The sequence below is a fragment of the Cucurbita maxima genome, unplaced genomic scaffold (assembly GCF_002738345.1).
Source record: "Cucurbita maxima cultivar Rimu unplaced genomic scaffold, Cmax_1.0 Cma_Scf00054, whole genome shotgun sequence".
Taxonomy (NCBI): Eukaryota; Viridiplantae; Streptophyta; class Magnoliopsida; order Cucurbitales; family Cucurbitaceae; genus Cucurbita; species Cucurbita maxima.
This window is the reverse complement of record NW_019272070.1, coordinates 135026-148045: the sequence shown is the minus strand read 5'-3', so window position 1 is coordinate 148045 and position 13020 is coordinate 135026. Positions and strand designations below refer to the sequence as shown.

General features: G+C 35.8%; 1 protein-coding gene and 1 long non-coding RNA gene across 2 annotated transcripts in view; one reads left to right on the top strand and one right to left on the bottom strand.

Annotated features, from left to right (window-relative positions):
- The first annotated feature begins 788 nt into the window (after positions 1-788).
- LOC111471679 lies at positions 789-2276 on the top strand. Its single transcript, XR_002715229.1, has 3 exons — positions 789-935; positions 1046-1101; positions 2031-2276. It is a non-coding gene; the product is annotated as an uncharacterized LOC111471679 (long non-coding RNA).
- A 2623-nt stretch (positions 2277-4899) lies between these two features.
- Positions 4900-13020, bottom strand: part of LOC111471609 (sister chromatid cohesion protein PDS5 homolog A-like) — a 24301-nt gene continuing 16180 nt past the window's right edge. Inside the window, exons 22-34 of the mRNA XM_023117309.1 lie at positions 12683-12839; positions 12409-12555; positions 10784-10873; positions 10072-10695; positions 9813-9917; positions 8628-8707; positions 7982-8033; positions 7767-7850; positions 7628-7665; positions 6566-6628; positions 6333-6487; positions 5453-5829; positions 4900-5365 (exon numbers count right to left, since the gene is read on the bottom strand). Coding sequence (XP_022973077.1) covers positions 5324-5365; positions 5453-5829; positions 6333-6487; positions 6566-6628; positions 7628-7665; positions 7767-7850; positions 7982-8033; positions 8628-8707; positions 9813-9917; positions 10072-10695; positions 10784-10873; positions 12409-12555; positions 12683-12839 — 2014 coding nt within the window. The 3' untranslated portion in view covers positions 4900-5323. The remainder of the gene's footprint in view (positions 5366-5452; positions 5830-6332; positions 6488-6565; positions 6629-7627; positions 7666-7766; positions 7851-7981; positions 8034-8627; positions 8708-9812; positions 9918-10071; positions 10696-10783; positions 10874-12408; positions 12556-12682; positions 12840-13020) is intronic.

Genomic DNA, 13020 nt, shown 5'->3' with positions numbered 1-13020 from the left:
CCACGATACTCGGAGGTCAACCACTAGGTTTGTGTTCAAGTTTGGTTCGGGAACAATTTCTTGGTGTAGCAAGAGACAACCAACAGTATCATTATCAACTACAGAAGCAGAATATAGAGCAGCAGCTGGAGCAGCACAGGAAAGTACATGGCTGAAACTCTTGATGGAAGATTTGCACCATAAAATTGACTATCCAATATCACTTCTTTGCGACAACCAATCTGCGATTCGCCTAGCAGAAAATCCTGTGTTTCATGCTAGAACAAAGCATGTGGAGGTGCACTACCATTTCATTAGAGAGAAGGTCCTAAAGGAAGAAATCGAGATGTAGCAGATCAAGACAAATGACCAAGTGACAGACTTGTTTACAAAAGGGCTGAATATTGGCAAACATGAGAGTTTTCGCTGTCAGCTTAACAACATGGTGCAGCGAATGAGAACTAGTACTGAGGGGGAGTGTTGAAATATCATCACTAGCCCAATAGAGTCGAGCACAATAATTGTACGAGCCCATTGTGTATTTATTTTAGTAGAGATTTTAGGAAAGATATCTGATTTTAGGAGAAGAGATCTAAATATTTTAGGAAAAAGATTTAGATTTGTTAGGTCTAGATTGTGTAGGCTCTAGTATAAATACACCTCCACCCTACCTAGGTTATTCATCCAAGAAATCCAAAAAGTATTCTACATAGTGTCTTGTATTCTCTTCTCGATTGGTTTTAATAAAGAGTGCGAGTGTTTCCCACAGAGAGTTGTGTTCAACAAAACCCTGCGCCGGCAGTGTTCGTCGCAGCCATCGGTTTCAACTCCATCGGCGGCTCCGCAAACTTCCAGCTTGGCTAGGTTCGGCTTGGTGGCGACATTCGAATAGTATACCGATTCCTAGGTTTTCGACCCTTCTCGAGCCATTCCCACCCTTGTTTCAACCATCTGAGGTCAGTATAACTCCATTTTGACAAAATAACTTGCGATAGGGACGTACCTTGGTAGCTAGGCATAAGGGATAGTTGTGAAAGGGCTCTAAGTGTATCATGTTATCTTATAGGAGGTAGCTAGGCACTGGAGTTAGCGTTGTGGGTGACTTCGGCCAAGGCCAATGAGGTAAGTAACCTTACTGTTGGCGTCAGTTATGTATGTATGTTGGTGTGTGCCCTATGGCCCTTGCATGCACCATGTGTTGTTGATGTATGCTAGGTTAGATGTTTCTTGCAGTGAAATGCTATGTATGCCATGTTTATGTATGCGATTCTTGCAGCGAAATGCTATATATGCCATGTTTATGTATATGATGTTTGTGACACGGCTTATTACCCTGTATGTATGAGCTTGACTGACATGGCATGATTGTAATGAGAACCCCGCCTGCCATGAATGATATGACTAGTATGCTATGATATGCTTGCTCGATGTTGACCCAGTTATGCTAGGTCATGCGGCGAGGGGATGGAACGTTTATGTATAATGCCATGGAGGTAAACCTTAAGAACCTCATGCACGCTATGGTTATGTACCTGGGGCACTCCCCCGTTATGCTACTAATGGTATGGACGCGTATATTCAATATTGTGTTCGCCATGATATCATGCAGGCCCTCCTTTGTCCGTGGTGTCCGATATTGTATGTCATACATACCCGACCAAGCCAAGCCCAAGGAGTTCGCTTGCGAACTCGCCTGGTGGGCCCATAGTCACCCACGTGGGCCATGTGTGGGAAAGTACCATGCATCCACCCTCGCCCAGACAAAGCAAGGGCTTAAGGCCATGGGAAGGAATGGAAGACAAACCCCTTTCTCAGTTTCTTTCTATTAACACTGGCGATGTGTATGGACATTATGTGCGACGTGTATGGACATTATGTGCGACGTGTATGGACATTGTGTGCGTCATGTATGTGTGTTGTGTGCGTCATGTATGTGTATTGTGTGCGACTGCTTGTATCCGGATGTGTGATTATATGCTTAACCCCAATAGTGGGGCGACTTACTGGGTATTTTATATAATACTCAAGCCACGTGCTACCCATATTTTCAGGTAAGGGCAAGGCTCCCATGTACGGCTGACGGTGGATGATGTGAAGGGCCATGGAAATCTTGAGGAGATTTTGTAGTGTCGTAGGCGCCTTGTTGTATTCTTTTGGGTTCATAGTTTTGCGATTGTTTCCTCTAGTTCTTTGTTGATTATTTCTAGGCTAGGTTGTCACTATTGTTTTCCCTAGGTATGAACTGCTTATATTAATGAATGCATGGTCGTTATTGAGACTCTCTCACGTGAACTCTTGTCATGTTGCTTATGCGAGTATAAGGTAACGTCGCTAATTAGGGCAGAGAAAATTAGGGGCATTACACGCTTGGATCCTTTCCTCCTAGTTTCAATTCTTCAGAAGCTTTTAAAGTATTTATGCATAATTAGGCTTAGCTAGTTTAAAGTATTATGAGTAAGTTTAAGTCATTTTATGCAAAATTAGGCTCAGCTAGTTTAAACTATTAGAGGTAAGTTTAAATTATTTTATGCAAAACTAAGCTAGCCACTTCATAGTAGAATTCTACTTTCTGATGTTGGACTCTTTAGGCAGAATTAAATTTCCGAGAGCAGCATTAAGCTAGCATTAAAAGGTTGTAACTAGGTTGGCCAATTCATAGTAGAATTCTAATTTATGATGTTCGACTCTTTAGGGATAATTAAATTTCAGATAGCAGCATTAAACTAACATTAAGGGGTTGTAGTAGTTTCTGCCTAGGCCAACCAAGTGATTCTACTGTCGTTTGGTTATAATTGTGTGCTGAATGATGACATGTATATGTCATTTCGCACGTGTTATATGCTTGTGTATGTAAACTGTTATGAAATGATATGTATATGAAATGTTACGTGAATGTTATGTTGTATGTGATAAATTGAATTGTTTATAATATGATATGTTGAAGGCATGCTCAGGTTATGTTATGTGACTTCAAAGAAGATGTGAAAAAAATGTTAAAATTATCAAAAGATGTTTTAATTCATGTCACGTTGAAGAAGAATCAAATTTCATTGTTATAAATTTTGGGTGGATCATCATTTAGAGTTATGATGTTTCATTAATGCATTTTAAGACATTTTATTTATTTTAGGTTACCTTTACATCAGGGTTAATTATGATTATAAAGTATGAATATTACAACTCTTGAAGTGCCTAATGGAAGGTCAAAGGTTTCATTTTGACTATATAAAGTCATGTATGTTGTATTTGTAAAAGATACTTTGAAAAATGTAGTAAAAGAACATTTTTGCTTTCCTTTAGACAATAACTAAGTTTCTTTGCAATTCTATATAGGTTAGATTGCAGGTTTACAATCAGTCAAGTCTGATACGATCGATCTTGCTTACTTATTGAGTGATTCGAATCTCAATAAAATGTTCTTTCCTTGAGATATTTAATCAATAAAATAATCTAAATTTTACTTTCCCTCAGAGTAATCATTATTGTTAGGGCTAAGTGGTCTCACCTTTTCCTTAACCAATAACTAAGTTTCTTTGCAAATCTACGTAGTTTAGAATCATTCGGCTAAACATAATCAATCTTGCTTATGGAATGTTTGGAATCACAAACAAGTATTATTGTCTTGAGATATTTGATCAACAAGGTAATTTGAATTTTACTTCCTTGCAATGATTTCTTATCACTTTTAGTATTATGGTTAGGGGAACTTTATGGACCTACATATTAAAAGTTGATACTAAATTAATTAATTAAACTACATTTGTTAACTATAAGTCACTCCACTATAGATCTAGAGTTGTTCTCTTATGCAACAGAGGACAAGTTGTCTTTATTAATATAATCATTACAAGTAAGTCCATCATTTATGAGTCTTCGTAATTACAGTTGGGTCAAAAGTCTGTTTTACCCCTATAATTACATCGTTCACACGCAGGAGTTTACAACTCTCTCAAGATTAAGAACAGGTCGTATATGTTCATCTTGTGAAAATATTAATTTTCTCAACTAATGGTTTATAAAAAGAGAATATTTTGTAGTCGAGTCTTACACAAACTCATTTTATAGTATACCCCCACTCACATGTCTCTACATAAACGGTTTGGATTAAATCATTTGTAATAATTATAAAGTGAGTTGTATCAATAATATTACCAAGATAAAACATCTAATCATATTCATATACTATACATCTTTTAGGTTATTACTTAAACATAATCTTCTGGTAGGATAACTTCATACGGTTTGATTAATAACTTCATATATATTTTTTTTATACCATAGATAATATTAAATCGCAAATAAAATAATCAAAATAATTACTAAAAATAATTATGAGATTTTATGAAATAAATCACCACAGATGGTATGCATAAGAAGTGAGTAGGTAGAAATTCATGATGAGTAAGTATGATGTATAACTCTAGTTTATGCTTATGAGCTTGTTATGATATGAGATGTGTACGAGTATCCTTAGTCTACCCATCCTCGTTGCGTGCTAAATTATGAATAATGAGTATTTCTAACCATCATGTTGTGTAGTATTTTAGGCCTCTAGAGAGTATAGTAGACAAGCCGTATTTTATCAAGACAAGACAGACTTACATATGAGTCCGATATGAGTCCGAAATTTATAATAAGCATAAACAAAGTCAGTAGATAAAACTTGAGGTTAGTAAGAATACCTTCATATGAGAGAGAGGCCCTAATAAATGAGTTTAGAAATCAAGGTAGCGGTTGGATCGGGGATCCGACTTATACTAAAATCTATAAATAACTCATTGCATATTGAACTTCAAATATTATGGAAAGGTAATTTACAAAACTAGTTTATAACAAGTTAGTTAAATATCAAACTCATTTTTCTTTTTAGAAAGACAAAATGTAGTGTGCTCGAGACAATGGTGTAGTCAGGCTGAAGACTTCTTCAATATCAATACATTATATATATGATAACCATGTATATTCAAACTATACATGTGGGCCACTTTTTAACATCGAAACCAGAAAGGTCTTATAAAGGCAGTAAACACAAAAAAAGGCATGATACGGATATTATATGCAAAACACCTATTCATGTATCCCCTCTACTTCAAAAGCTATTAATCCTTTTAATATTTTGATCCCCTAAACATCAGAAACTGCGTCTCTGCTATGTTGCCTTCTACATGTAGCTGTGCTGTGAAGCAACTTGGTCAGTATATTCTACCTCTCACATTCCTTTTGCCTACTGAAACTGGCACCCACTTGGCACCACCTATCATCTTCTCAGCAGCTCACTTGGAATCCGCCATAGCCATTGGCCTTTTGAAAGTATTCGACAACTATACTATACTTGTGACTGTGTTCATCTCAAGCCTCGTTTTCCCGCTCGATGCTTCCACTTGCTCTGCAATTGATGAAGATTTATGATATAAGCTTTACGAAACGTACATGTCATAAATGCAATGCGAGTTACTGGTTAGATATGACTTACGAGAGGCTCGTCATCAGAAAGTTCATCAACCTTGCCTTTCTGCTCCTCTCTGGGACTACTTTGTTGTTCCCTTATGGTCCCTTGAATCTTTCCAGATTCGGAGTCGTCGTTGTCTATGTTCTCTCTTGAACCCAACTCGTCAGCTTCCATGTCTTCTTTATCAACTTTTTCTCTTGCGTTATCAGCATTTTGCTCAAAACTCTCAGCATCCTCATCAAGATCATGGTCAACATCAGGCTTCTCTTCTTCATCGAATTCCTCGATATAATGTTCCCCTTCACCTCTTCCTCTCGAGTCTGACTTGATTTCCCTGTCAGAGTCCTCTTGGTCTGTGAACTCCTTGTCAAGAGTCTGCATGTGCTCCCCTTCGGAATCACCTGGGAGGTGACAATGAGCTCTCAGAAAAAACAAAAAACAAAAAACAAAAAACAAGTAAGATTTGCACAATCAGGGATAATAATGCTTTTTTCTACAAAGCTTTAAAATATGTTGTTCAAAAAATGTATGCATGAATCATAGCGCAACCATTCTCTATAAACTGGCCAAGGAAAATGAACTGATACTCATTATTGAGGGCATAAATATCGTATGGATATAAAGATGAAACGGAAAAACTTTGCAAGAGAACAAACATGAAGATGTTAAACTAACATAATTGTGCAGTCGACTTCAAACTTCATACAAAGCACAGATTAGGAAACAAACGTATGCTCTAGAACAGTCGAGGCAGATAGATAAATCTTACTCAAAATATTCTCGAAAACTAGGACAAAGATGTCCACTAGACAAATGATGATGCTTAAACAACTTACTATTTTCGTGGTAAGAACTCCATGGTACAAGAATTATATGGAAAAATTTAGAAGAGAGCACGTTTTACCTGAGTCCACTTTGTTATATACATTAGACATTTTGGAAATTCCGGGGTTTGAAATATCTGAACTCCCTTTCTCGCCAGCATCCGAAAATTTTAATTTTGTTGCATCACTTTGACTATGCTTTAAATTTTTCTTTGGTGTCCTTTTTCCTTTCGCTCTGGAACACAGTAAAACATCATCCAAGTGCTTTATAACAAATAGAAAAGAAGCAATATCAATACCGTGAGTCACTTACATTTTAAATGGTTTCTTAATAGAACGTGAACCACCCAAGTCTTTATTCTTCAATCCAAGTGTACTGCAAAAGAATTTAAAACACATGGAAACAAAGACATTATATAGAGCAAAGGAGACAGAATAACATCTAGATGTACGCACAAATTAAACGAGTCATAACAGGACTCATTTCCACTGGTTACGCTCAAAGAGAAGCATTAGATGAAAAACTAACAAAAGTTGGAAATGATGAGAAAATAAAATTTTGGAGATTCCATGGTAAAGGCAGCTGGTTTTGCTCAGATCCCTTGAATTTATGACCTCGTGGATTAGCCAATGGAGGAGTCTTTTCAGGTTAAGAATTTGAATTACATGGCCCTTAATTGACTAAGAAGTTGCTGAGCAGGCTATGCAAGTTGATAGAGCTCTTGGACACTAAAGTTCTGAAAAAGAATTTATTCGATGCAACTCAGCCTTTGACTTCAAAACCTACTTTCAGGGATTACTAAACCTCATTGAAAATCTAAATCCCAGAGTCAAGTTTTCACATAGTCACCATATCTCCAAAGAATCGAAGTACTTGAGATAAGGATTCAAAAGACGCATTCGAAATCATCCCTAGTCATCACGGGAAGTGCTGAAAATATTTCGGCCATATATTCCTTCAATCTAGCTCTGTGATAGAAGTTGGTGTAAAATGTTTGGCAGATTTCAGCCCTGGGAGGTTGAGAATCCCTGCTTCAGCTAGTGTTGAGGCACCAATTTAAAGGCAAAGGTAAAGATACTACACTTAATGCTATCCATACTTGAAACGAAATTTGAATTGCCAGATAAAGATTCTTGAAGGAGTTCCATCTCCAAGGCCTTTTGTAATCATCACCCCTCTTGCGATGGCAAAAGGGAATTGTTCCCTTCCTTGTTAGTACAATGTTTTTACGGAAAAAAAGATGGTGCAGTTTCTACAATAATAGCTTATTTGAAATCTATTCTTGGAAATCAATTAAGCATAGATAGTATTTTATACACAGCTGAATGTGGTCTGATAAAAAGATGAAACGGATTTCTGAGAGGTAGAACTTACACTTCGAGGGAAGGACGACTTCTGGACAGTTTTAGTTTCTGTAAATGACAAAATGAAAAAATTCATAAGAATCTAATTACCTTCATCTGGTCAAACAGTTTGAGGCAATATGGAATAAATGGGCTAATAATTCTCATACCTTTGAAGTTTTGTGATCTCTGTCGATCTCCCACCGCTCCTTCTCAAGTTTGAGCACTTCAACATCTCCATCATCATATAGTATCTTGTATATTAAATTCATGGAATAAAAGTTGTAAGGAACTTTGCAAGTTATTGAGCACAAATAATTTTCCTTGTCAAGCACGAAGAATCAAAAGAAATCAGGGGATACGAGGGTAAGATGGAACAGCTTACCACATGTTTCCTTTTTATTGGGTCATAAGATTTCACTGTGCCTTTATAGAATCTGAAATTTTTTAAATAATGATATACATCAGAAACGTGGTGATAATAATATAACTTTATAAAATAAAAGCAATAAACCAGTACGTCATATACAAAGTAGCATATGCGACTCTGCAATTATAATAATTCTTCACAAAGCAAACAAGAATAATTGAATAAAAACAGCAGAATAGCACACACTCAATTGAGTGTTCAAGATTTTAGAACTTTTCAGTAACTAGGAAGACACTTATTCCTCTCACCCCATAGCCCCCGCAAAATAGCACACAGTCTCGTTTTCATAAAATCTTTCTTTTTCCCTAAAAGGGGGGGAGGGGGGATGAAGAAGGAAGTCCTTGATTATCACTGTGCAAAAGCACTGTCTAGCTAAAGAAAAACCAAACTCATCAAAGAATCGAGTCCACATTTAAGAATGAAGGACACTTTTAATTTAGAAATGTATGAACACTGACGTTTCATCTACATTCAAGAATGAAGTATAATTATAAACTAGACAACGATAAAGAAGGAAAACTTTCAAACATGACTTTGCCTCTAGAGAAAACATGATAACAGGGAAAAAAAACTATAGATATGAGATAAATAAGGTACTCACTGTTTATCCATGGGCCACCAAACTTTAATTCTGCATCCAATCAAGTCTTCAATATCATTTTCTCCATACTTGAACATGCACTACATTTATGAACTGAATCAGGTTGGACACCATATGATTTAAGCAAGAAAATGATACTTAATATAATAATAATAATAGTAATAATAATAATATCTAAAATCACTAAAAAGAATATATAGACTTGGTCAAGCCAATAAATTTCAGAAGGATTAATAACATAACATAATCTTAAGAGTGGAACATTAATATTTTCGATAAACAAGCAAGTGCTGGAAACAGAAACATTGTTCATTGTCTTACAACTTGATAGGAATAAAAATGAAAAGCGTATTGAAATTTCTTTAATTGGGAACCTTCCTTTCTCAAAGACCAATCCCCCTCTTTTTCATGGCATAATTCACTCCACAAATGATAAATTCATTCATTAGATTATTTTTTTTTTTCAGCGACCCGTCCAGTGAGATTACAAAAGAATACTACAATTATGTAAGAGAGCATTTCAGCTGTTGTTGATGAATGGTTCCTTCTTTTTATTCCAAAAAATAAAAGAAAAGAAATAAATCTAAAACTTCCATTGGAGCACTTGCTTTGTGGATTCTCATGTTGCTCTACTTTTGCATTGGTGGTGTTCGGGGCAGGCTTTTCATTTGGATCGGGTGTTAGGCTGAACGTTAGAAAGCTTTGCAGGTTGGAATTTTTTCTTGGTTCTTTTTTTTTTTTTTTTTAATTTCTTTTTGCTGGGTTTGTTCAGGAACCAGTGGTTGGAGCCTTAGGTCTGGTTGGTTCTTGTTTTGCTTTGTTTGGTTGGTAGTACATTTGTTTTCCTTTCTCTTTCACTCCTTATGGGAGTTAGTATCCTTGAACTTTTATATTCTTATCATTTATTAATAAAAGTTTGTTTCCGATTTAGAAAAAATTGGTGGCCTACATCAGTCCGTGATGAACAGAGTTCTTCATGCTTGAGATTAGAACATTTTGGTACATAGAAGACTAATTGTTGGCACACATAATTAAGATTCAGATATGAATGCTAGAATACGTTGAAGGTGCATTTTTTCTGTCAACAAAATTCCTTAAAATTAGTTCTACATGCTACATAATTGAGCACGTCAACTGGACAAATAGTTAGATTAACATGCATATCACAATTAGAAAACAGCATACCCTTGCTAATCCTGCAATGCTTCTTCGTTTCCTCTTCTTGACACCCCCACTTGAGGATTTCAAGTTACTCTTGTTCTTATCAACCTTTTCCGGAGCACTAGAATGCTGCATGTTAAAAAGGAAGAATGATGGGTGTAAGTTGACCTGACTGCCAATACTCACGATGTTAAAAAACACTATAAAAAGAGGAATTAAATAAATGCAATATAAGTACAAAGAAAAGCGGGAAGGAATGATCAAGGCATAGTTAAGATGCCACCTTATCAACAAGGTCGATGGAATTTTCAAGGTCATTTTCCTCATCATAATGACCCTTGCCCGAACCTTTGGCTTTAGACTTGGAAGAAACTGTAGGCTTTTTCAAACATGAGACCAACAAATCTGACGCTCTGCTTCCTCCAATCATCTTCGCTTTGGATACATCGTCATCTGAATCATGGTTTTTCCCCATGTCAACTTCACTCAGTGAGGTATTTCCTGAACCAGGTGAATGTGCCTTTGAAGTACTTTTGGATCTAGAACGACTATGGCCAGATGATGATTTTTGATGTTTTGAGACTGGAATAGATGTTGCATCACTACTTTTTCTTTTTTTGCTCCTTGCAGGCATTGCATCCACATTCGTTCTCTTAACATGAAAATCTTCACGACCATTGGTTGATTCAAGTTTGCTCGTAGTACTCAGATTTATTTCCCTCACCATTGTCAAGATATCAACATCGTTTTCTGCATTCTTCTCAACCAGTTTCTTCTTGACATTTTTAGACTTTTTTCCCCTTGATCCCGATGACTTCATAACTTTAATCATTTTTCCGAGAGGCACGTTATTTCCATCTTTTTCATCTTTATTCTGAACCTCATCTGCAGCAGCTTCTGTACAAATCTGATGATCAAAAAATCGTGTTAAGACTTAGGAAGTTAAAGTATGACGCAGTCATACATAAAACACTCATAGTGATAAAACATACAACCTCAGTTGATTCTAACTTGAGTGACTCAAAGTGAGCCAAAACAGTTTCATCAACCAACCATGTTTTTGCTTCACTTTCAGTTTGATCAGCCTGTCAAAAACATGATCACATCAGAAAACAATCACCAACCCACCATGCAAGGACCATGTATAAAGTCTCCGCCATGATTCGGATTCATAGTATCATTAATATCAGTCTATCAACATAACCCATGACTAAACTACAATGAACTCTCAATATTATTGCAATCTAAAGGAAAATGTTAAAGAAACATCTTCTAACATTCTTTTTCCAACGGTAAGTCATAGTTCAGTATGTATATAAATACTATCTATAAAATAATTAGTAATGAACTCATAAACAAATAATGAGAAAAAAAACCAGCTTGATAAATGAAAGTATAAAATGAGGTCCCTATAAATTGGTAAATGAAAGTTAAAAGGAGGTGCCTATAAAAAAGAGCAGCTCAAACAACAGAGAAAACAAACAAAACAAAAGTCAAACTACAAGAGATTGCTCCAACTGTTAAGATCTTTTTTTTATAAGAAACAGAGACATATTAAGCCATCAAAATGGAGAAAACCAGCCAAGTGGCAGAAGGGTGAGGTACCCCCAAACAAAAACTAGTGAAGCACCACAACGTCCGAATCCTGGAGAATTAGAGGGACTATAATTGAAAAAGAATTTCTTGTGTTCAAGACACCATAAGAATGAAGTAATTTGTACAGTATTATATAAAAGAACTCAAAAGTACAGGACTTGTCTTTGAAACCAATTTCTTTCCTTCCAAATTTCCACAAAATCCTTGCTTTCCTCCATGGGTGCACCAACCACTCCAAAAATGAGTCCGGCAGACACAAAGATAGGCCAAAAGTCTTTAAATAAAATCTGATCCCAAACTCTTGGGAGCAGAGGACACTGGACGAATTAGCGCTCTATATTTGCATCTCAAAAGACTTATGAAACTCTTTAACAACAACCCCAGGAGATCCATGAAATGCATATCAATCTGAACTGATTTTTCTCAGTATCTTTAAACTCTCTAAATTCTTTTAACCAAAATATTCTATAAATTGGAGGGAAAAAAGGCTGCATGCCAAAGGATTTGACCTTTTCCTAGGGAGGGGGATCTTTACAAGCACCACTAGTCCAAGAGAAATACTTATTTGCCAAATCCCCCATCCCAAGCCCACCCTCTGAAATCCCTCGGCACAACTTTCCAACTCAATAATATGAACTAGCTCCAAAACTAATTTCAATTATTTATTACTATCCATTTTCAATTTTAAAAATAGATTATAATACTTTTATCAATTGAAAAAAAAAAAGATTAATTTTAATATAATAAAAACCCAAATTTGGGCAAGAGCAACTCCAGGTGATTCCACAAGAAGGGATTGTGAAACCCATAACCCCATGCCTATATGTCACACTTCAGCAAGTCCCCTATATAATGGGAATGACTAAAAAGTTTCCTTTCTTAGCTACTACAACATAACTTTCAAGAGACTAGACTTTCCTAGTTTTGTTCATATATCAAAAAACTCTTTGCCAACTTATTTAGTAAAATGCACATTAAATTGAGTCACAAGAGTACATATTTTAGGCAGAAGCTTTGAACATACAACAGAATCTTCTCCTCCTTTCTTTTCCTTCGTTTTGTACAACATGGAAGGCAGAGAAATTGATGCAGTCAATCCTCGAAAATCATCCTCTTTCCTGGTCAATCTCTTGATGATTGACAATCCAAGATCACAAATTGCAAATGAAATCTGAAAACCCCAATGATTAAAATTATCAAATGTGGTCATTAGTCTTCTCTGATTAAGAATATTGAAAGAAAAAAAAAACAGAATAGAATGGGAGAATAGAAGCCAACAAGATATTTTGTATCCTAACCTTCGACTTTGTTGCATCAACTATATCTTCACTATTTTTAATACTATGAAAGATGGAGAATATGGTAGAAATATTTTCCTTCTCCCTGGTAATATTAGCCTCAGACTTGACATCTTCGTCTTTATGAACTAGTAGAGAAAGAATTAGGTGCAATCGCCTGAAATATAGAAAATGAGTCCAAGAAAAGATGGTTTTTTAAAATGTTACTGATTGGTGAATATGATTTAAGAAACTAATAAACTAACAAGAGGCCCTTGATAACCTAAATGAACATACATCCAGTAAGACACCTAGATTTTTCTTTTCTTTTCATTTTTTTTTTTTTTTTTTTTTTTTTT